Here is a 25,000-nt window from a genome sequence, read left to right on the forward strand (position 1 = left end):
ACAAAGAATGAGGGAGAGAGAAGAAAGAATAAGTGAGAGAGAGGTAGAGAGAAGAAAGAATTAGTGAGAGAGAGAGAGAGGAAAAAAGTAGTGAGAGAGAGAGAGAGACTCTGATATCTCTGGCAAAATTCCTCATTTGGAGATTGAACTATGTTTTATCTTTTACAGCTTACATGACTGTTGTCCTGCTCTGCCATGTCTTTCCTCGTCTCTCCCTCTTGTGTCGCGGTGTGTGTAAATGTCACTCGAATCAGGAAACTTATCAGAATCCTCATATCTGATTGGCCGAGCTGCAACACGTAACAGCTGCAACAAATCATGTGTGTGCAGCTTTTATTTTAAAATGGGGTGTGTGTGTGTGTGTGGAGGAGGGGGGGTGGAGGAGCGGGGAAAGACCTCTTAACCGCTTAACAGCATTCCAACAACTAGAAAAAGCATTTCCTGCTGAAAATGCGTTGGAATGCTGAAAGCTGAAATTAATTGTGAAAAAATTGCTGAAAATTAAGAAATGGGAGACTATCTGTCTGAAAAATGTTGAAGCCCGAAAGCATTTAAACTGCACTGCTGAAAAACCTTCTAGTTGAACTGTCTAACTATGGTGTATGTAGCTGAAAGTATGAGGAAGAAGAAGGCTTTGAAAGTTGAAGTATAACAGGATTTGAAGATTTTCTCCATAGAGATCCCATTCAAAAGAAAATTGCAAAAAGCTTAATTCAAAAAGTTTAAAGATTACAAATATGAAAAGTCAAAGCACCCCTCTCCCGAAAGAGCTGAACATTTTGATATTTGAACAATTTCTGTAGCTTAAACAAATTTCAGAAGTAGTGATATTTGTAGTAATAGTAGTAGAAGTTGTATTTGAAGTAGAAGTATTATTAGTAGTAGAAGTATTAGTAGCATTAGTATCAGTCTGATACAGTCTTAAGCCCGCTTTGTATCTATTATTCTATTCAGCTTTTATACTCATCAAACCATTCAGTTAGCTCTTCAACCATCTGCATTATTTATGTTTACACGCACGCACTGACGCAGACACGGACACACACACACACACACACACACACACACACACACACACACACACACACACAAACATCATCCCTCCCTTAGCCCCTCCCTCTTGATTTATTGGCTGACCGTTACGAGGGCGAGGCAGCATCAAGGTGGCCAGAGTTGGACCGGAAATTTGACGAATTTGCATTAAAAATAAAAGCCTAAAACATGTCGTAATATTGGTCTGACTCATGTGTATGGAATCCGTTGAAGCTACTTTGAATGTTTCACAAGTGAATTCCCTGCCAGAGGATGAAAAATACCTTTGTTGTTTATATTTATTTTTTAATGTACTCCTTTGTCTGTTGATGTGAAGACTTCCTTGAAATTGAGATGGTTGATATCAAGGAGTTTATCCTCACAGCAAATCTCATGACAGTGTTGATACACTCTATATCCTTGTATGGAACATTTCTTGGAATAATGTGTATACTACACATATAAACATAGTGTGGAATGTACACTGACAGAAATACAAGCCAAGTGCTGACATTGGCCTGTAAAAGCCAGGTGACTACATTTTTTTTCTTTTGCATCTGCATCTGCATCTGGAAGCAATATTACTTTTAGTGTTTGTGGCCTTTTCCTGATTTTTTATCTGTAAAGCCAAATGAGTGTATTTCCAAAATATTTCGCATCTTTATTGATCTCTTTTAAGATGCAATACAACTGTGATAATTGTGTTAATTACTTAAGACAAAGTCCATGTTCTGAAGTTGAATATTTTCTCATAACCTGTGTCTTACATTTATTGTATTATATTTATTTTGCAATGCTCAGAGTTCACGGAGGGGATATCTCATGTTTGGTAATCTCATATTCTGACATATAACTTCAGTATAATATATTATTCACTGTGGCTCTATTAGGCCAATCAAAAAGATGAGTACGTGTTCGACGGTGCTTTTATTTTGAAGGTCTTTATTGGTATTCATTCTGCGTGACTCTGAGGAGAAATTATGTCGAATCTCTTACTCAACTTGCCCAATACACTTTGTGGCAGCAGCAGTTTGAGGAAGAAAACTTGGCAGATCGAGGAATTTACCGATAAATAATTCAAGAAAATACTTGAGTCCGACGGTAAAAAAGGAGAGTTGTTTAGTTTGATAGCCCAAGCTGTTGCATTATGGACCCCTCTAAGTCTGCGACCGCTCCTCCACCGGAATGGGCCGGTGAGAAGTCCACTATGGGCCATGTGCCCCCTCCACCCTACCAGGACTACCCGAACCCGGGGTACCCTCAGCCCGGCCAGGGATACCCACAGCCCGGACAGGGATACCCACCACAGCAGCAGGTAAGAAGCTCAACACCGGGGATAAAACAATTTAAAAAAGCGAATATTTTTATTTGAGATAATAAGATACTACTTCCTCTCCCCATTACCCTGCTGAAGATGATAGCAAGCCAATGAGAATACATTTTAATGTTGGTATTTTCTAAAGAGTCCTCTTCATGTGTATGAATGATGTAAAATAGAAGAAAAAAAAATTAAAAGTAATTTGGGCCACAAACGGATCATTCACAATATAATTATCCTCATAAGGGTCCTGGTGGCAGGGACTTTTAAGAACTCTGTCCTATGTTATCCCACTGAGTAAATGTACCTTAAAAATCATCAAGATCAAGGTTACTAAAGATTGGAAAGTGAAAGTTAAGAAGACGTCTTAGCCATAGACAGTCATCAGTCACACAATAATCGTCTATAATATGACTGTAGACTTATAACATTAGTTAATTCTCACTTTTAAACGTGTGTTCACCAGTGTTCACCTTTAATCGACCTATTTTTCGACATGGACAAATTAAAAAAGGTGGCCTGTCATGGTAAAGTCTTTTTATTTGAAATGGATATAGATTATATAAATTCAATTTAAGTCATATATAAAAATGGGTGAAATTGTTATAATTTCAAAATACAAAATACAAATATTAGAAATGAAAATACTATTCTACATATTTTTAAAATAATATATAGAATTTTTAGACATTGGGCATTATGTAATATGTTGAACATCATAAATTTTGAATGGCCATACTAAAGTGCATTTAACAGATAAACAGAACTGAGCATACACCCTTTTTCCAGGGCAATTCAGCCAAGGATTATCACAGTTTGTGCTTTAATATATATGATCTTAATATCCAAGTTGAATTAATATGAAGTCTCTTTTCTTTTTTTCCCTGATTATAAAGAAATCAGCTGAAGACCACCTCTTTGGTCACTAAAAGCACCAAACAAATCTGTTCAAGAAGCGAGTATTTCACCATTGGGGCCTGCTGTGGTTCAATTGTAGTTTAGTTTCTTGTTAAACCTCCCAGTTTACCGTAATTCATTCACTACTCCCCCTCCTCCCCCAAAACGTGTTTACATTGTCCCTGAAAGTTGACTTGTGCTTCCGGGGTGTGGCCTGCAGGGCTATGGAGCTCCGCCGCAGTATGGAGGTGCTCTTGGGCAACAGCAGTACCCGGGAGGACAGCAAGCCACTGTCACAGTCCAGCCGACAGTGTACGTGACCCGAGGCCCGCTGGATCACCCTGTCAACGACTACTTGTGCTACTCCATCTTCACCCTGCTGTGCTGCTGCCTGCCACTTGGAATTGCTGCCCTCATCTACTCCATCTCAGTGAGTTTGAGTCACATGTATTTACAGTAAATTGTTCATGTACACACAAAACAAAATGTCCCCCAACCCAAACCCAAGTAATTTAATTCTGACTATGTGCCAAAACAGAGCCCATGCTGCAGCTGAACCGTGCATGTTTCAAAAATACAATAAACTTAAAATGAAGAATCCCTTTTAAGTAAAGAAAAACAGATGGCATCACACATTTCTGTCTTGTATTTCTGTCTTGAAACATGTCTAATAATTCCAGTAGCGCTGATGTCTTTGTGTCTCGAGGTAATGACAGTGGATTAATGAGATTGATGTGAAATTTTAAAAAAGAAGAAAAGTAACCTCTACTCAGCTAAAGAATAGCTAGGTGAGCTTTCTACTTTGTCTGCCACAGCATGCATTATGGCTACAGACCAGAGGATGAGGAAAGAATTTAACATCTTGTCTAAGGTGATTATGTAAATAATTTATAGAGGACACAGGTCACGGCAGAACGCACTTGCATGTGAGCGGATGAGTGTGTGAGCCAAGTTTGGGGAAGTGAATGAGATTTACTGGAAGGGGTGGAGATCTGTGAGGAAGGGAGCAGAGAGAGGACAGGGAAGATGGTGTCAACAATAAAATGGAGAAGACATTTTGTGGTCCTGAATGTTGTATTATGTGAGCGGTAGACTGGCCTCGGTTACGACTATAATTTGCTAACTTAAGGAGGTTAGCATTAAGCTAATCATTACCTCCCTTTAGGAGTGATTCTTCACTTTATTGGTAGTCCTGTCTTTTTGTTGGGTGAGGTAACTCAAAGGTTAGTGAGTTAGCTTTTGCAAACTCACTAACAGTGACAGTGTCTCTAACAGTGTCTCAGCACACTTCTTCGGGAGGAAAGGTTGACTGATTGTTTCCATATGGTCGATGTTTAGTCCTCACAGGGGAAAACATTCTTGTGTAACTTCCTGCACAAATCTATAAATATAACATTTATTCAACCCTGAAATATTTAAGTACATTTACTGAGAGCCTTACTTGCACATGGAAAGCGGACTTTCTTTGAAGCTTTAAATGTCCTTTGAAATGTCTTTCATGATGGAAAATGTCTCGGTTTCGGCTTGTTTCTGTGCAATGTGTGGCATGAGGAATGTTTAATTATTAACGAGAGCAATGAACTATACGGGTATATCATACACTGCAAAAAAAATCCATCTGACCAAGTCATTTGTGTGTATGCATTTTGTGTGTGTGTGTGCATGTGTGTGTGTGAGTGTGTGTATTTGTGTTACTGGGTGCGTGCAACTTGCGGTGGCATACCTTTTATAGCAGCAGCAGTTGTTTGACTTTATTTTAAGACTTACTCCACATTTAGTATTCTCTATTTACCTTGATGTTTGAAAGCAACGCACAGAATAGAGTCCCACATGTTGTTTCTACATTCTGTCCTCTGATCTTTAACAACAGATTTTGTTGTTCCATTATATTAGAGCTCGCTCCTCTCCTGCTCTTTAGTGAACAATCTCTGGTTCATATGTACGCAGAGCAAAGTCCATTGAGGTCAGTTTATGGACAGTAGACCAGTTGACTGGTCCCAGTGTCTGCGTCTCTAGAGACAGAATACTGTGTTATTCAGCCAGCATCCTTGTAAGGCTGTTACTGTAATGAACATGAACGTCAGCTCATAGCAAGTTACGCAAGATGATGTCAGCTTATGTTTTTGTTATTTATTGATGAACATGCACATCATGACTGATATATCTGTGATAAGCTAAAGTCGTCTGAGCCCGATTAGCTAAACATTGTTTACATTTTGGAGGGTCTGTTAGCTGCGAGCAAATTACATTTGAGATAATGTCAGAATTTGGTCATTATAAGGCCAAATCTGATATTATGAGGTTATATGTGTGATGTTTATCGTCGATGGACAAAAGCTCACCTAGCTGTTCTCACTCCTGGAAAGAGTTGGCTGATTTTGTTACAGCAGTATGTGTACAATGCATTCTGGTTAATGATTCTGAGATTTGATTTTGTCAATTGGGTCATGAGGGTTAAAATGTTAAGATCTTGTCGGTCGCTTATGTGAAAACAATATTTACATTTGGGACTTTTTTGTAGAAATTCTATATTTCTTAAAATGAGATATTGAAAAATTTATTAGCAGTCAGTACTGAAACATTGTTTTTTTCATATTTTTGGTAATTGAACTGAACCTTTAAGTTGAAAGACTGGCAAGTTCAAGCATCGTCCTCAAAGGGTTAAAAACAGAACCTATAGTGTTGATGTAAATTCAGCTTTAGCTCATAAAGCCTTGTGGAAAACCCCAGTATGACTTACTTACAATGCAGATACCGTGCTTTCCCAGTCTTCATAATGTCTCAACCTGTGCTCCTATCCTGCGGAGTACATGCTTTTAGATTTAGCAATATCAGAAGTTCTAACATATTTCACAAACATTATTCATGCCTTCCTGTCAAACAAAAATACACTTAGTCTTACAACAGTTTCTTTGATATATCACAAACTTATCATCCATTACTTCAGATCTTATGACACTTCAAATGTATGAAATGATAAAGACCTTTGCAAGGGTCCACATGAAAAACAGGCCATGACCCCAGTATCTATTTCATGAAAGTAAAATAAAAATCAAATTATTCTTTCTTAACAGAACCGCGTCAGATCGACACTCTGACAAAACTCGCTTTTTGTGAGATTATAGCGGCATGAATGAATAGACAGGGAAATGTTGAAATGTATGAATTCATTTATGGTGCACATTGCTGTTAAGTTGAACATATATAATGTATTTTGTTACCAAGGTAAACAAAATAGTGTGTTTTGGCAGTTAATTTGTATCACATTTTGAAATGGCTGTGTCCATGTGGTTCCACTCATTTAATGTACAGTGAAGAAGTAGTAGACATAAAGTAACTTAATTAGATTATCCGTAGGCGGTCTGCAACAAGAACAGAAACAATACTAAGCTGTGTACATATTGTAGGAACTTGGCTGGTATGTACACAGCTGTAACAGATTGTAGTTTCCATGATACGTTTACACGCCTCATTCTGGCTCTCAGTAGATAAGAAAATAGAATTTTATTCATCCCAATGTTGAGGAGACAGTGGTTGCAGGGTGCCTGTAATGACCTCTTCTGCTTAAACTTTCTACTTCCTTTGAGGTGGCAAGAGTCCACAGCCATGCTAGCCACTCTGTGAGATTGCACTATAGCTTTGAGCTAAATGCTAACATTAGTATGCTAACATGATCACAATAGCAATATAGAGTCATTCGTTTTATGCTTATTTGGTTTTTGGTCTAAAATGTTGGCCCGATGACGGCACTAGATGGGATCCTCAGAATTATTTTTATTTTTTATTTGTCATTGAGGTACCATTTAGGTCCTTACAAAATTGAATGGCAGTCCATCTGAAGGTTATTGACATATTCCAGTCCAGACTAAAGTGGTGCACAGACGACAGACCGACATTGCCCTCCCTGGAGCAACTTGCTAGCGTGACTAAAAACATAAAGCCGAAGTTACCAGCCGTTTAATTGCTAAAATATGTTGCACATACAAGGAATTTCACATGGTGGATGGTGCATAACATTACACAATCAACACAGTGCAAAATACAAGACATGATTTTAAAATAGAAAGCAGTGGGGGCCCCGGGCTTTGTTAATGAACCCAACTGAAGATGGGAAGAAACTGTTCTTATGGCGTGAGGTCTTGGTCCTGATGGACCGCAGCCTCCGGCCAGACGGCAGGGGCTCGAACAGTTTATGTCCAGGGTGAGAGGGGCAGGTGTGGCGGCTTTGCGGGGGTTCTGACTTCTAAACAGCCTGTTGATGTCTCTCTCCAGAATAGAGGGACACTATGATAGGTGTTGCAGAGGCATGGGCCCCTGCTGAGCTGGGGGAGGGGGACCTGGTGGTCTGGAGCTGGTTAATGGAGCCATGGGGGATGGGGTCACTGTCCCATTGTCTTTCAAAGCGACAGTAGAAGTCGTTCAGCTTATCTGCCAGGCGTAGGCCATTCATGGAGTGGGGGACTTAAGGTTTGTAGTTGGTGATAGGTATGTATGTAAGTAAAGGAAAATCTCTTACATTCGGCCATTTCGGTGTGTTGTTCAAATGGTTTGAAGCCCGGTAGTGTAGTTCTCTGACCTTCAGTTGTAACGTCATAACGATCCATCATAGAATTTGCACAATGCTTCATTCATTTTGCTGATTCTAAAAATATTTGGCAACACAGTTTAATGGTAAGCTACCATTGGAAGGAAGTTGATCCACACATTTTGCCGTAATAACAGCATTTCAAGGTGGGGCTTAAGTAATTAACTACAACAGTTGTGTGGGGGCATTAATGATGTTTGGAGACGGAGTCTTTGTTTCAGTGTGAGCGTTTGTCCTCAGTATGTGGACACACAGCTGCACAAACACACAAATGCCAATAATCCCGGGTTCCCACCGGTATTTCTCAGTGAGAAAAGTTTAAAAATATGCTTTTAATGTTTATTCCTGGGTAATACAAGGATCTCAATAAACAATCTTCAACCATGCAGGGATAATACCATAATCAGCACTTTGTTGAACAGTTAAAAATCATTTGTTGATCCTCAGTGCAGCATCATTGTTAACTGTATGTTCCTGCAGTATTTCCTGGAAGTCAGACTCGGACTACTCTTGACTCCTGTCCAGATGCTTTAGCTCTCTGTAAGTGTCTGTCTCTCTCCTCCTCTCTTAATTGCACCATTGTGTGTCAGCTCTCTCTTTGGGGGACTTTGATAATGAAGAGAAATAACTTTCTGCTGGACTCCGGATGAGACTTGAGAGTTGAAGTTCTCAACACAGCAGCGACTGGCGAGTTCGGACAACAGTCGCTTTTGTCAGGATCCGACATCAGCGCTCCGTGTGTCTCGCTCCAAGCCACTCCGGGCTTCTGTGACAGCGTCATCAAGCGGTCCTTTGTTTCCCAAAGCATGAGCTTTTCCTTTAGCTTAGCACTTATTGACAGTGGATGAACATCCAGACAGTAATTGCAGGGGTCCTTACAGTGTGAAGCCATGATCTGCACTTCCTGTCCTTCTGCAGAAACACAGTGCTGCAATAATAGATGAAATAATTCACATGCAAAATAACATTTCTGATTTTAAAATGTATTTAAAATATATATATACAAATTTGATAATGTCTGACGAAGTATGCAAGTCAAATTCTAACTCTCCAAATGATGAAATAGCTCACAATACATCAGGGTCCAGGAACAACATGATTGTTGCACTGTAGTTGTATTTCGGGGGATAGTTTCACCATGAGATAATATCTGCTTGCTCCTCTTAACACGCTACACTATTCAGCTCCCCATTTCCTGAGATATTGCAGGCAGCCATTTTCCATCAGAATGAGTCCAAATATAACTCTTCGGAATGCATTGCTTTTCTAGAGAGCATTGCACGCTGTTAGGCTGACAGTTTTAGGGATTAATGTCCCACTGGAGGCAGCTATGTGTTTAACCATCGAGCTGCAGAGAACAACATGAAGTCAAACACCTGGTGTCTGCCAGTCAAGATGGCTGTCAGGTCATGAAGGACTCGGCAGAATGGCGTGCTGTAAGTGATCATAATCATAACTGTTTACTGAAAGGCTTTGACTCTCAGGTATACGAGTACTGTTGAATTTCTGTTTGTGTTAAACGTGATACCAAACAGTCAAATATTTACGCACAGAGCAATATCAGCTCATTTGGAGATGTGGATTTAATATTGGACTTACTTTTGTGTCTTGATGAATTTATGTCCAATATTCACTTAGCTGTTTTAATAATGCTCCACTGTGTTCACCAGTGACATTAGGTGCTGGGTACATAGCGTACAGTTGGTTAATCAGAGCCTTTTTTTCTGAAAACAGCTGCCTACTGTGGTTGGAATCAAAGAGTAAAAACCCCCCAAAAAAATCCAAACAATGAGCTGAAAGCTCTATCGAGCAGAAGGGAGCTGCAGAGTTCCGTGATAATTCTCTCTTCACCCATGCTGATAACGACATGTCGTGATTTTCTTTCTCTTCTGTGGGTTTCCCCCCTGAGAGTCAGATTATAATACCTCACAGAAGGGAGGTTTTAAAGATCGACCCAGTGGACCTTTGAAGTTGAAAATCGCACAGAGCTCACTTTGAGGAGGCAGGCCTCCCTGAAACTGGCTTCGGTCTTGAGGCTACGCCTGTTTAGCCTCCATAAGCAACAGCAGCCACATGATCTCTGGTTTCCTAAAAAGTACCTGCAGAACACAGTTCCCATGTCCCTGCATCTGTATGTAACTGTGATAGTACGAAAACAGGGACGTGTGTGCAAACCAGACAGCAAGCGGTGTCACAGAGTGGAATGCGTCTCCTCCTTTGAGCTCGCCTTCAGCGATATCAGATGAAGGCTCGGGGCTGAGTCAGGTTGGAATGAAGGCTATAGGGATGGGGGAGGTTTTTAGCAAAGTGATGCGAAGACGAACGGACTGAAAGATCCTCCGCCATTGTGACTTTCTCTTTGTCTTTGTGCGTGAGAATGCCCTTGTAGGATTTTGATATCAGTTCCATTTTTTCTTTCATCAGCTCCATTGACTTCTGCTCTCTGTGATTTTCTCACAAATATCAGCCCCGTGCTCTCCCATTCCCATCCTTCCCCACAATGACGCAGGCTGCTCTCATGCACAGGAAACCACAGACAGACAGACAGACACTGGCCATCAGACAGGCCCACTCACAGAGACAGAGCACTCAGATATTACTGCTGGCAGGCAGCCAAACAAGCAGAAGCAGGAAGAGGCATCAAATACAATTAAACCACCACTGTGTCAGTCTGTATAATATAATATAGTGGCATTTCAGAAAACCTTGTATTCTTAGAGGATTCAAGAGGCTTTTTCGTTTGTTATTTTGTAACTAGAGATGGACACCTGCTCATCCTGTGGTTTGTCCCATAGTTAAGACTGTTTTTGTTCATTTTTCCTAATCATTTCCTAAAACTTGTGTAATTTGGCACGAACAGCACTTTGCTCCTTTTTTTCTTGTTGCTTGGAACAAAAGCACAATTCAACTACAAAGTTAATATTAAATCAATGATTACAGATCTAAAGTGGTGCTTTTGTGTGATTCTTTGTGGAGATACTCAGTTTTACAGACCTGTGTTATGAAAACAACTGATATAGAAACAATGTAAAAAATATCATCTAGACGGAGGACAATAGGGGTCAATGTTCTATTATTATTGTTGAGTTATATTACATGTTGTCATAGGTAGAAGGAAGCATCAAGGTGTTGAAAAAATAAGTGACCACAGTATATATAACACGTTTTATTTATTATCCAAATTCCATAACATTTCACCACAATAAATGAATAAAACAATAAACCATCACTACTACAAACCTTGTAGTGATGTGACAGTGCTGAGATGGCTAACAGCTCCAGACAGCATATTTCCCTGATACAGACTTTTATCTTATCTAATCTTGTTGAAACAGAAAGAAATATACATTTACCGAAAGCAACAGAGGCACGGTTTTTGCAACAGGATACGCAGCTCTGGCTGAAAGTGAGCCAGACAGCTGCTGGTTATCATAACCAGCTTTACGAGAGCAGAGAGGGCCTTCTCATGAGACCTACAAAACACACACACACACATTCCTGCAGCACTCTATTGTGTATATGACTGGATTTGAGAGTTATAATATTTGCACTTCCCTCGTCTCAAAGTCAACGTTTTGTTCCATAATATGTCAGTTAATACCTTCGTCGTGAATTTGAAGCTTTTACGTGTCTGACAAGTGGCTGAATGAGAATATTAAATCTTCATCACACCGACTAGTTCCCCTTCAGAGCCTCATTGTGTATGATCTCACTTATGTGACCGTGGTGTAGTCCGTTTACGACCTAACGTTAGCTTTTAACTTCTGCCAATTACATTCACGCTTCAAAAATCATGAAAGTGTTATTCATTTGTGAAGATTATCTTGCTGATCAAAACCTGTAAGTATGATACACTTTTGTTTGCCACAGAGCTAATTTTCTGCAATAATCCAAATTCCAATGGAAAAATCCCATTGGCTTTTTGTCAAGGGGAAAAGTGCAATGCTCCTTTCGGGGCTGGCTTCCAAAAACACGTCATCCCTGCAGCACTCTACAGCAGTGTGGTAATGAGAGTGGGGGTTTGATTTGATTCAGGCTCTCTGGCTACACTCTTGATAAAGGCACAGGGCTCACTAACCACTAACAGGCCTCTTGCTTCATGATCGAATCTATCAGCACATGTTTTGATAAAACTGGACACCAGTAAAACCACCTTCATCATTTCCTTTTGTAAGAAATCAATCTTCTTATGTCCTTTTATGGGTTTTTGTCCCAATATTGAGGTGGATTTTTTACACGTGTCGGTTTATCGGAAAACATCTGTATTCAGTCTTTCTTTTCCTTCTTCATCTACACACTAAATGGTATTTGAATAGTGGAAATAAATAAGAGATTAAAGCTGGGTTCACCTGCTCAGTTTGTATTCAAAAGGGACTGTGTGCTTTAGAGACTATACCAAAATCCTCAGCAAAACGTGTTTGTAAATCTGACAGATTACAGTTGAAAATGTAACCAGTAGTGATTAGTTTGAGTTCTGCTCAGCAGTTGGCAAATATCAGAACTGTGTGTTTCTCATATCCTGAATGTGTTTACAGACATGACTGTTAGTCCATGATCATGTCGTCGAAGACAAGATTTAACAATTAAAATGATAACTGCAGAGGGTTTTTGACAAACTCTGCTCTCAAAGTGAAAAACACAGACTTTGTGAAGATGGAAAGCAGAAGTTGAGTGAAAAATATCCATTTTTAATTGTATCTATATTACTAATATATTATAATTATGACCATATTACAAATATATTATAATTATATACATATTACTCATACATTTTAAATGTATCCGTATTACTCATGCTATTCCACCAAGCCAGACAAGACTCTTCAGCTTATCTTTAAGGTATTTCTCTTTGCGTACCAACACTTTATTTTAGATAAGAGGTGAGTTTAACATTTGTTAGATCCTGGGATACTTTTGGCCCGATACGGGGCTACTTACTGACTCAGCTCTCTATTAAAAGATTGTCGAGCTGGTGTTCTTGCGAGGGAACTCGCCTGGCTCCGCTAACTGCCGTTACTCCCGACGTCTACCCTGCTTCCTCCGGTCTGAGCGCGCTCGGCCGAGAGACCAGTCCTGGCCCCGGGCGCTCCCACCAGTCGCGTCGGTTATGGCAGCTTCCCTCTTATGGATCCGTGCTCTTGGTAAATGCCAGGTTAGGTTTTAAAGGCTAGGATTACTTCTTTCTAAAACCGTAAGGGGTTGTTAAGTGGATTCGGTCTCTAGGATAACCTTTCAGAACTCAGTTGTTAGACATACAATGGCTTTAACTTTTTACTGCCACGAGGAACTTTTTACTACCTGAGCAAATGAATGCACTTGAGAAATTTACTTTAAATGCAGATTAGATATTTATTGCAGGTTATATTTAGTTAGTTTGCAAGGGTTAAGCTACAGCTCACATAAAAAGTTACTACACTTGATTCATTACTTTAATTTTCTTCTTCGATTACACTCATTAGTTTTAGATGCCGAGACGGCTCGGCTGGAGCTGGATGTTCAATGGTGCGATGAAAAGGTTATTTTGGAGTTGTTAGGAGCGAAGGTCCGGCCGGACCCTCAGTCCTCCTGCTCTCGCAGCGAAGTCCGTTCAACAGTCCTCAAAACTCAGTACAAAGTCTTTCTAGGGCTGCTGCGTCTTCTCCGTTGTCCAGTTGTTAAGAATCGAGCAGTGGGGAGAGGAAAACCTCCGTCTTTAAATCGTATTGTCCACGAACAGCGGTCTTCTTTCCATGAACAGAGACGAAGTCCTCAATACATCAGTTACGATCGTCCATATCTCCTCATCGGCGCACTTGGACGGCGCCCGTGTCGAAATCCCAGTGTGTTGCCTGCAAACGTCTCCTTTTATCCATCATTCGGGCTTCGTCGGCCCCCTCCTGTTCAATACATGATCTCATCACCCCACCCACTTGAGTGGGCGTTGGGTCCTGAACATGTTCGGACAAGTCCAGGCTTTATTGCCAACTCATCCTGACAAAACACTTTTCATACATCGCAGCTCCGGTCACACAGAACATTTGTTAATCAGTTTTTACATTTGTTAAATCACTCTATGCATTAAACATTCGTTACATATTGATTAAACATTTTGTTATATAATTCATACACTTTATCTCTTGATTACACTTTATTCTGAGTATATGCTTTGTGATTTTATATCCTGACTCCCTTGAATGTGCCAGCATGTTACCGAGGCAGCTCTGTGGGCTCAACTCTTCTTGACACCCCCTTCTTGAGGTCTCAGGCTGCCGCATTGTGCCCCTAGTAATCCTCTAGGAACTCATCATCGTCCTCGGCGGTGATGATGAGAACGTCGTCTTCCGGTGATGATGGCTCTGATCCTTGTTTCCAGCTGTCGATCACCACCAGGCCATCCAGGCCTGGTGGCTGGAAATCCAGGAGGGCGTCATCATCTTTGGCATCCTTCAGCTGCTCGTCCAGGCTCAGTACTAGGGCTATCACATTCTGGTCCAGAATGCTGTCTGGGGAGAGGGAAGCTGGGGTAGGGACTGGGCTGGTTGATGCTTCGTCCTCGGTCCCGCGATAAACCGCTAATCCTTCAGGGATAACCTCCACCAGCTCTCCGCAATCCTCGTCGTATCCCCACATCCCCATCATATTTGGTATTATTCCTACGGTCTCCGTCTGGCTGCCCATGTCTCGGTGTTCCACACTCGTGCTGCTTGCTGCGTCGTTATCTTCTTCTGGAGTTGGTACGCGGTATAGCACCGCGGGCAGGCGTGGTCCAATGACGACGAAGTGGCCATCGGTGAGGTGGGTGGTGGACACTCGGGTGCCATCAGGGTACTCCCATATTTTGTATATACTGGGCAGTATATACCATCAGTGTAGAGCAGGACCCCTGGTGAGGTTCTCTCAGCGGAACTCCACACGGTTTTTGCCTTTATCTCTACTTCCATACAGTCGACCACATTCATTGCAGGTATATAAGGGGTACGTCCCTTGCAGAAGATGCCGCTGGCTGCTCCTATCGGGAATTGCCCCAGGTAGCACTGGGTGCACCACAGGGCCTGGGTTACCTCCCACAGGTGCAATATCTGCTCCGGGGGGATCCCACAGCAGATACAGCGGGCATCCTCCTGAATGATGTTGAACACAAAAACTTCATTAATTATTACATTTTCAGCATGTTTTTTACAAGCCAAGCTTACTGGCCGACTGGAAAACATTCGGAGAGTTTTTGTAGCCTTGCGGTAGCCATTCCCAGATGTATGCTTTACCTTTGTGGGTGAACGCTGTCTTGCCTTGGGAGGCTTTGGCTAGCCTCAGCGAGAAAAATCTGTTTGCCAGATCTATGCAGGATTTGTACCTCTTTAGTCTCAGTGTTTTCAGCGTCCCTTGGGGGTTGATCAGGCTGGCTCGGTTGGCGACAGTCCTGCGGTTGAGGGCCTTGAAGTTGATAACATCCTCCTCCCGATGACTCAGGCTTTTTGACTGCCTGTATTGGGCTGTTTGTGATGGGATTTGGCTCCCCGCGCACCACTCCTAGTTCGCTGAGCTCCGTGACTATCAGGTCCATTTCTGCAACTGCCCCTGGATTCAGGGGGTATTGGCGGACGGGCGGGTGTACCCCCCCTTCTATGGTGTGGGTGTACTTCGCACCCATGTCTCCACAGTCATTTTTGAATCTAGCCACTCCGGCTTTGGAAAGTATGTCTTCTAGCGTTTCTTTTCCCTCCGGGGAAAAGTCGCTTTCTTCGATCTTTTGCTTGGTCACTTCTGGAACGTCCACTGGTTTGTACCACTCCTGTGATAACGATCCCATTTGGATTAGTTTTTCCCCGAGGATTCTGAGTCGCTGTTTTATTGGGGTTCGATTTTCTGGGCTGCTATGCAGCTCTTTTAGGTCTGTTATTGTCATTAAATTGTAGGGTCCTAGAGCCCATACAACTCCTTTCCAGACGCCAAACGGAATCTTTTTGATGGTTCCGTCGGCTAGTTGAACAGTCAGGTGTCCTTTTGTTTCAAGGCATTTGAGGGTCATCGGCACCAGTATCTACCTGATAGGGGATTCCATCCACGTTGGTGTATATGTCGTCCCCCACCCAATAGGCATGATCCACTGTGACCCGCGCCCGCTTAGCCATTACTTTCTTTGCCCTTCGCTCCCAGCTTCCATCCGGGAGACACGAAGGGCCTGTTTCTGCTCTGTCGTCAGCTTGTTGTAATCCTCGGAAGAGAGATAACCGCTCTTGTTGGCTGGTGGGGGCCGTGGCCCCTCCTGTTGTTGATCCGGCGGGGTCTTGTGGTAAACGCCCTGCCTCTGGAATCCTTCTTGCCTTTGAGCACCCTGCTCCCTTTGGTTGCCTTGCGGCCCCCTCTGGACTCCCGGCTCTCGCTGGTAGCCTTGGTAGCCTTGCGGACCCCTCTGGAATCCGGGCTCACGCTGGTAGCCTTGGTAGCCTTGCGGACCCCTCTGGAATCCTCCTGTCTGCCTTCTTGGTGTCTGTGAAGGGCCGGGTCCCTCGGTGGGCCTCGCATTGTCATACGAGGGCCTGGGAGCCGGCGGCTTCGGTTGGTTTCCTTTCTCTCTTTTGTCTTCCAAGTGTTTTTTCTTCAAATCCCACTTTCTTACTGTTTCTTGGATTTGTTCTGTGGTACTTTTGTTGATGTTTAGGGTCACGAAATCGATGTCATTCATTAGGCCCTTTGTCAGCTTCCTAAGGGCTTGCACACTTCTTTCTGGCGGAATCGCCTGTCGCAAGGCATACCACGCCTGGGTGAGTTTGCCCTTTTTCTAAGCTTTTTCTTGCCTTGTCGATGTGTGACTCCTCGTCTTCGCAGTCTTCCAGCACTAATCTTCGGTAGTGCTGTTCCGCGGTTTCTTCGGGACCCATCGGTTGGTCCGTCACATGGGCCAGCCACAATCTTTTCGCCTCATCGTTTGTGGAGCTGGCTTTTACCATAAGCCATATTCTTGCACCATATTCTTGCACTGATTCTTTTGGGTCTCGGTTGGCCACCATCGCCTTGATCTTTTTGAACTCACCAAAGCTCTGGGTGGAAGCTTGCATCTTTGTTATGCAGTCATTTTCTTCAGCGGTGGTGAGGCAGCTGCTTCGTGCGAGGCCCTGCCCTTGAGGTGGCTGTTCGTCTTCGCTGTCCGAGATGTCTTGCCTCAGCGCTTTTTCTTCCTCCGTTGCCAGCTTGTAGGCTGATTTCTTCAGGCGTCGCAACATGACGTCGTACACGATCGCCACAAAGCCCGTGCGAAAGTTACCCGTCAGCTCCGTGGCTTTTGCGAGGGAGCCGTAGGTCGGGGTCATCAGAAAATTCGCCCATTCTCCTTTTGTTGCGTAGACCATTGTTCCTTTCATTCCCTCGAGGTCGTGCATCCATATTTCTGGAACATCATAACCTGTTTGACTGACCCATGGAACATAGGCTTTTCTTCCGTCTTTGGTGGTCATGGGCCCATATTGTTCGTCTCTGGCGAGTTTCTGCGAAGCCGTGTACACTGAAAGAAGGGGCAGTGCGTTCTTCTTGCCTTTTCTTCTTCCCCGCTTCAGGTCTGTCATTCCTCCCGGAGCCTCGTATTCGATTGAAGTCAGGCTTTGCACCGTGTCTTCTTCGTCTGAACTTTCAGCTGCGGTTTCTCCCTCGCCCTCCCTCTCTGGTTCTGCGGACGGTGAGGCCGGCTGAGTTGGTTCTGGTGTTCTCTTTGGAGTTCTTGGACTTGCCCTGCTCCCGTCTGGAACTTTATGACGGACCCTTCTCCTCCTCCGTCGTAGTGCATTCTCTGCAGGCCGACGGACTCCGCCGGGCTGGTGATCCCACGCTGTGATCTTTTTGGCACGGGGGTTTCCACTTCGGTCTGCACCGCTACTTCCCGAGGAGAGGTGATTGGAGTTTCTTTTTTCTTTGGAGGTTTCTCCTGGCTTGAGCTGACTTGTGGACGTCGCTCTTCTCATCTCGAGGGACCGGGAGTCGATTCCTGGTAGCCCCTCTGTTCTGCCGCTTCTTTCTTTAATCCTGCTGATGACGGGAGCCGTGGCAGAACTGCTTTCACAGCTGGGGCGTCTTCGTCCTCGTATTTTGGCTGTCCTGCCCGCCAGTTGTTTGGCCCCTCAGTCTTGTAGAGGGGTCTCAGTAGTTTCTCCTTTCGCTCGCGGAATTGGGCCACCGAGGTGACTATTACCAACTCTTGGATATTGCTCCAACCGTGGGTAGTTTTCATCAGGAGGCGCACGACCCTCATGGCCGCTTCCTCTGCTACCTCCCATGGTAGGTTGCCGGACCTGGCCCCGTTGTTGCATATGACGACCCTTTTGTAGGACATCTCGCTTGCTCGGGTGACACCTGTTCCGATTGCCTCCTCTAGGTCGTCCCGATAGGCGTCTTGATTTTCACCATCCTGATATTTTTCGATCGGTACATGCAGCACCGCGAAATGACCTGATGTCCCGCCACTTGTAATCACTACCGACGGCTTGTTCTCTCTATATTTTTTGAGGATTTCTTCCAGTTCTTCTTGGTAGAGTTTGCCTGCCTCTTTCACCAGTTGCTTTCAGAACCGGGAGATATGAGGCTTCCGATCTGAGTTGGTTAAGACAACCAGTCCATGGCTGTCTATGTCCCAAGACTCTCCGTAGTGGTTATATGCGGTCAACCCTGTCTGGTTCGCATACTTTTTGGTACCTTCGGGCATCTTTCTTAATGTCGGAAGATACTCTCCTGGGCTCGGTGAGCGAACGTGTCTTGTCTTAGCCTGAGCATTCTTGGACCGCCCCGGCACTGGGTCCCTGTACTCCTTCAGGACCTTTCTTACTGCAGCGGGAGTCCCGGTTTGGATGGAAAGCGGGAGCAGTTGGTACGCATCGCTCCTGTTCAGCGTTGAGTCTTCCCTCACTTCGTCCCTCTCCGAGGTTTCCCCGTTCTCGCTGCTGTCGTGGTTGTCCTCTTTTTCGGACCCCGAGGACTCCCCTGACTGGGAGTCCGCGGAGACCTCGGTGTCTTGAATGCTGATCCGATCTTCGCTGGCAGCCTCAGAGTAACATGGTTGTTCGGCTATGTATGCCGCTATTGCGTCTTGCTCTTTTTTATTTTCTTGGTAGCGGGAGGTGGCTTTGACTTTCTGCTTTATTGTTAGCCCCCCCGCTCCCATTTCTGTAGCCAGCATCTTCACGACCGAGTCGTATTCTTTGGACGGGCTAATAATGGTGACTATTTTTCCTTTAATGACTTTCATTACCACGAGCCACCAACGCAGCCACTCTCCCACTTCCTTCTTGCCTTTCGGGGGTCCTTCACACCCCACTACTGCCGCCACCATTCCTGTCGAAAGGGTGAGGGGAGCAAGATAACCCCCCTCCTTTGTGCAATACTCTTCTACTTTTTCTCCCACCGTCTCCTTATCTGCTTCTTCATGCAGCTCGATTAGGTGTTGTCGGACAGAATCGTCCCATGTGGCCCATCCTTTTCCATTCAGGATGATCTGATGTGGGACGTTGCCTCTGCCTCCTGGATCCGGTGTCGGTTCTCCCGATGTCTCTCCTCGTGCTCCAGCGCCGTCCTCCTCCTGGTCCTCGCTGCCGTCTGCTGCCTGGTCCAGGGTCGATGTCGCTGGCACGTCCTGCTGAGTCGTCGCCGTCTGCTGGCTGCCTCCGTCGTCATCGGGTCCACCGGGCGGTGCTTCCATCTTGGACTTTGTCTTTGTCTTTGTTGTCTCGAGTCGCCTTCCTCCCAAAGCCTCTCGTCGCGCGTTGAGGAAGGGATGGGATCAGGCTCTGGTCCCTCTACAGGTCGGGCGAGTCTGGTCGATGCTCCCCGTCGCCTGCGGCTTCTCCTGTGCTGGCTTGTAAATACCACCCACAGCTTCGATTCGTGGATGTCTCGCAATCGGACTTCTTCGAGGCTTGGGCAGCGTTACTTTCTACCCAACGCCTCACCTCAGGTCTTTTCGTACACGAACGACAGCCTCTCTCGGCTGCCGGGGTTCTTCTTTTGGACTCAACGTACTCCTTTTCTGTCGAGCCCCACGTTGGGCGCCACGTGTTAGATCCTGGGATACTTCTGGCCCGATACGGGGCTACTTACTGACTCAGCTCTCTATTAAAAGATTGTCGAGCTGGTGTTCTTGCGAGGGAACTCGCCTGGCTCCGCTAACTGCCGTTACTCCTGACGTCTACCCTGCTTCCTCCGGTCTGAGCGCGCTCGGCCGAGAGACCAGTCTTGGCCCCGGGCGCTCCCACCAGTCGTGTCGGTTATGGCAGCTTCCCTCTTATGGATCCGTGCTCTTGGTAAATGCCAGGTTAGGTTTTAAAGGCTAGGATTACTTCTTTCTAAAACCGTAAGGGGTTGTTAAGTGGATTCGGTCTCTAGGATAACCTTTCAGAACTCAGTTGTTAGACATACAATGACTTTTTACTGCCACGAGGAACTTTTTACTACCTGAGCAAATGAATGCACTTGAGAAATTTACTTTAAATGCAGATTAGATATTTATTGCAGGTTATATTTAGTTAGTTTGCAAGGGTTAAGCTACAGCTCACATAAAAAGTTACTACACTTGATTCGTTACTTTAATTTTCTTCTTCGATTACACTCATTAGTTTTAGATGCCGAGACGGCTCGGCTGGAGCTGGATGTTCAATGGTGCGATGAAAAGGTTATTTTGGAGTTGTTAGGAGCGAAGGTCCGGCCGGACCCTCAGTCCTCCTGCTCTCGCAGCGAAGTCCATTCAACAGTCCTCAAAACTCAGTAAAAAGTCTTTCTAGGGCTGCTGCGTCTTCTCCGTTGTCCAGTTGTTAAGAATCGAGCAGTGGGGAGAGTAAAACCTCCGTCTTTAAATCTTATTGTCCACAAACAGCGGTCTTCTTTCCCTGAACAGAGACGAAGTCCTCAATACATCAGTTACGATCGTCCGTATCTCCTCATCGGCGCACTTGGACGGCGCCCGTGTCGAAATCCCAGTGTGTTGCCTGCAAACGTCTCCTTTTATCCATCATTCGGGCTTCGTCGGCCCCCTCATGTTCAATACATGATCTCATCACCCCACCCACTTGAGTGGGCGTTGGGTCCTGAACATGTTCGGACAAGTCCAGGCTTTATTGCCAACTCATCCTGACAAAACACTTTTCATACATCGCAGCTCCGGTCACACAGAACATTTGTTAATCAGTTTTTATATTTGTTAAATCACTCTATGCATTAAACATTCGTTACATATTGATTAAACATTTTGTTATATAATTCATACACTTTATCTCTTGATTACACTTTATTCTGAGTATATGCTTTGTGCTTTTATATCCTGACTCTCCCTTGAATATGCCAGCATGTTACCGAGGCAGCTCTGTGGGCTCAACTCTTCTTGACACATTGGATTCATAAGGACAACATACCCTCTTTAATTTAATTTCTGTTGCGTTAGCCACACTAGGTCTGGTATGACCAGTAGCTCATGCTGGCTAACGTTAGCTGATGTTTGCAAACTAAAGATAGATATTGCTGTATTACTGAGGTTTGGATTGCACTGCGTTTTATCATTTACCTGTAATGCCCACTTAATTCCCCAGTCAAGCGGAATTATGTAGGGTTGAATGCATGGCCTGCTAGCATGGCACTGCAGGTCATGCCCATACTATACATACGTCTATTATGTGATGCACATGTCTCGTTAGTCAGAACATAAATCTAACCTCATGTCAAAAAAACACAAGTTTAATTACATTTTTTCACGTTTCGTTCTTTAAACTCACTCATATCGATTTCAAAATATTTTTCAGGCCCGTGAAGCCAACCATGCCGGGGACCAGAATTCGGCGGAGCGGAGCAGCAGGATGGCCAGGACACTGAACCACGTGGCCCTGGGACTCGGCATCGGGTCCATCATCCTCCTCATCGTTTACATTGCCATTCTGGCAGGTTCATTTCACTAAATCAGTTTCATCATCTTTCCCATATTTCTAGTTCAGGTAATTAGACCACATGAGGAAGATTCCTGGTCATCAGGAAGAATTTTGAGTTGAAAATGTGGAACCCTGAAGTCCCCAGATTGGTTGGAGGTTATTGATATATTAATCCACAGAAGATGATCATGTCATCCATTACTCTCCAACACTGTAAAGTGTAACCAGTACAACCTTCCAAAGATTAAGATTTGTTCAACATCTGTTGTGTCTGTGATTTGCTTTTACTATGTTATCACACATCAAAAATCAACAAAATATATATTTTTCCAACTTTGATGCCTTATAAATTCACCCTTAAGTCAGTGTTGCTCCACCACACATGTATTATTATCTAAAGTCTTTTATAATCCGTGTTTGAATAGTAAATGATTATCAATACATAGTTTGTAGTGTGTCAAAAATATATCTTGAGCTGAGTTTGGTTCAGTATTGCGATTGAAAGATTGAGATTTGTCTGATTGTATGATGGCGGCCATTTTGCTGCCCTTTCAGCAGAATCGTTGGCTGTAAATATTCACTGAACAACCTCTAGCTTTCTTAAAAGTATGCAAACAAAGAATAACATACTACTAACCAAAGGATACTTCAGAAATACTCTCAGAAGTAGAGATTTGGCTTTGAATGGCTCCTGTTGAACAAGGGAAAGAAGAGATGTTAAGCCTGTTTGTGTACGGGATCTGAGAGTGCACACTACAAGGTGATCTACTCCTCTTTGAATTGCACCAAAGTCCTCCTCTTTATTCCAGCTGAACGGGAATGTACAGCTTCACATAAAATCTGCAGAAATTTAGCAATGTCTGTATGTTCTTTTATAAACCACAGCTGACAAAGTAAGATTTACTGTATACCAGATTTCTTTATAAATAAAGTGAATATATTGAGAGGGAAAAAAGACTCTGTGCCGTCTACTCTGTTTAGATGATTTATATCTGACCAGTACCAGAGTCCAGAGCCTAGAAGTTCAGCTCTCTGATACACTGTTAAACTTTAACTGCATCCATCAAAAGCTGGTCTCAAGCAGTGTATCAGACAACAAATGTGCACTCTGTAGTCAAACAAACATTCCTTTGTGGACTTTAAATATTGGTGCCTCGAGTTGCAACCACATGTAGTAGTGCGTCTGTATACAATTGAAGTGGTAAACAAAAAAAGCTCACTATTTCAGTTTGTCTCTGTAGCTGAAGTTTCTCGAGTTGGAGGAGAAAAGTGGCTACCTCCCAATTTCAGGTAGAGGCTCAGGTTCCAGGGAAGGACAGCAAGAATGTGATATAATAAGACAATTCTAGGCACTACCGTCCCTAGAGGTTTTCAATCGCACTATAATGCTTTGGCAGGTATTATATTGCATTCTGTGTGGTATTAAAAGGTCTTAATAAAGTTAAAAGTAAGTTGCAGACACCCTGTTGTGGAAGAATGTTTTTTTATTTTGTTCAGTCAACATCTCAGGCTAGCCTGAAGCTGCCAGTACCCTTTGTTTAGTTTAAAGTGCAGACATTATAACTGCGTCAGGGTTTTTAGTGTCAACACAGAATTGTTTTACTACATTATGCAAGCTGTGCAAGCGAACGAACTGACATGACACAGCACTACAGCTGTGGAGTAGAGACAAGGTCTGGAGAAACGTTGGTGCGTCATGAGTTAATGAAAGTGATCCAAGGCTGTTTCGGTAAATGACTTGCCTCGGTTTCAGGTGTGTCTCTGCCCACACCTGATCTCAATGCTCTCATCAAGGAGAGGTTGGAGCCTTCTGGCAGGAATGTAGCTGCCTGCCACTACCCTGCCCCTCAGGCCCTTACACCATGTAAGGACAAGCACTGCAAATGAGCTTCGGTTATAAATACATCTGATTTGTCTTCCTTCCCCGCTCAGTGCTTTAGCGAAAGTGCAGTTGTCTGTGGTGAATGATTCTTTGCAGGCCTGGATCATCTTCCCTGTATGCAAGCCATTAATAAAAGCCAATATCTGTCATTTAACTTTAAAAGACGCAGCACAGGCTGACTGAGCACGCAGGAGGCCCTGTTTCTGATGACGTCAACTGCTTGACAAAGAGGAGCGAGGTGCTACGGTGGCACAGGTTTGACACATTTACAGCCGTTGAAATCTACCATAATCCATCTTCCATAGGAAATAGGCCACCGACATGTGTCAAGTAGCTTGCAGCTTGCTTACAGTGTAACCACTGTGCTCAACAGTCTTGTGGTTGCTTTACTACACACGAGGTTTGAGAAGGACCACGAGTAGCAACGAGCCGCGCTGTGGTAAAAATACTGAACATTCACACGGTGCCTCATGGAAATGCCTGGTACAATATAAGGTGTTTGTATAGTACATGTAGAGAGATGAAGAATGGAAGTATTTTAATAAGAAAGCTACCGTTGCAAAATTCCTACTTTTAAAGAGAAGTCACTTTGCTAAAAGCCACAGTGGGTTACATTACATTATATATGTCATGGCAGTGTGTAGCTTCTATTTCACACTTAACTGTGTTGTATATTTATCATAAGCTCAAACATCCATAAAATGAACCATAATTCATACTTAAAATATATGAGTTCAGCACTTTCTAACCACTCGACTAGTCGTGCCTATAACCAAGTGCAAGCTGCAAACATCCATCGTCTGCGCCCACATTTGATGCCGTGAACTTCAATGCCACATTGCAGTGACTTTCTTTGTGTGCTCTTACTCATATTTGCTTTCAGTGGTGGTGTACTGACGGTTTTCTGGTATGAGATCATGGCTTGATATGATCACACCATGCTGATCATGTTTCAGAAAGTATTCAGGTACAGCTGATTCAACACAGGCAGTGGCACAAAGGTAAACCCAGTTTTGTTTTTCCTCTCTTTACTCACAACAATCCTTTCATTCGGGCTAATATCGAGAGTGCCAACAACCTCCATTCCTTTCAGGAATTTCGCCCTTTCAGGGTTTGGCTTTCACAGCTGGTCAGGATATGAAACGGGAAACTTCATTGTTTGTTCAGTGATTATCGACTTCCTCCTGCAGAATTTCCAGTAAGGTAAAAACACGGTTAACAGATGGGCTGTAATATTACTTCCCTTTTATTGGAATGTTGAAACGGCAATATTGATGCGGTAAGATAACGAACAGGCATTACAAGGGAGCAGTCGTAGAGAACACACATGCACATGCGTTTCATGAACAACCCTGTAATGCTGCTGCAGTGCTTCTGGCTCAACAATGTGCTGTCTGCTGCCTCCTACTGGCCAC

General features: G+C 43.7%; 1 protein-coding gene across 1 annotated transcript; it reads left to right on the plus strand.

Moving 5' to 3' along the window:
* The first annotated feature begins 1,992 nt into the window (after window positions 1-1,992).
* LOC306781687 (uncharacterized protein) lies at window positions 1,993-23,164 on the plus strand. Its single transcript, XM_079274663.1, has 3 exons — window positions 1,993-2,347; window positions 3,468-3,677; window positions 21,581-23,164. Exons 1-3 carry the CDS (start codon window positions 2,180-2,182, stop codon window positions 21,731-21,733), a joined length of 531 nt encoding a protein of 176 aa, XP_079130789.1. The 5' UTR covers window positions 1,993-2,179; the 3' UTR covers window positions 21,734-23,164.
* Window positions 23,165-25,000: the final 1,836 nt, after the last annotated feature.

The sequence above is a fragment of the Melanostigma gelatinosum genome, assembly GCF_949748355.1.
Source record: "Melanostigma gelatinosum genome assembly, chromosome: 9".
Lineage (NCBI taxonomy): Eukaryota > Metazoa > Chordata > Actinopteri > Perciformes > Zoarcidae > Melanostigma > Melanostigma gelatinosum.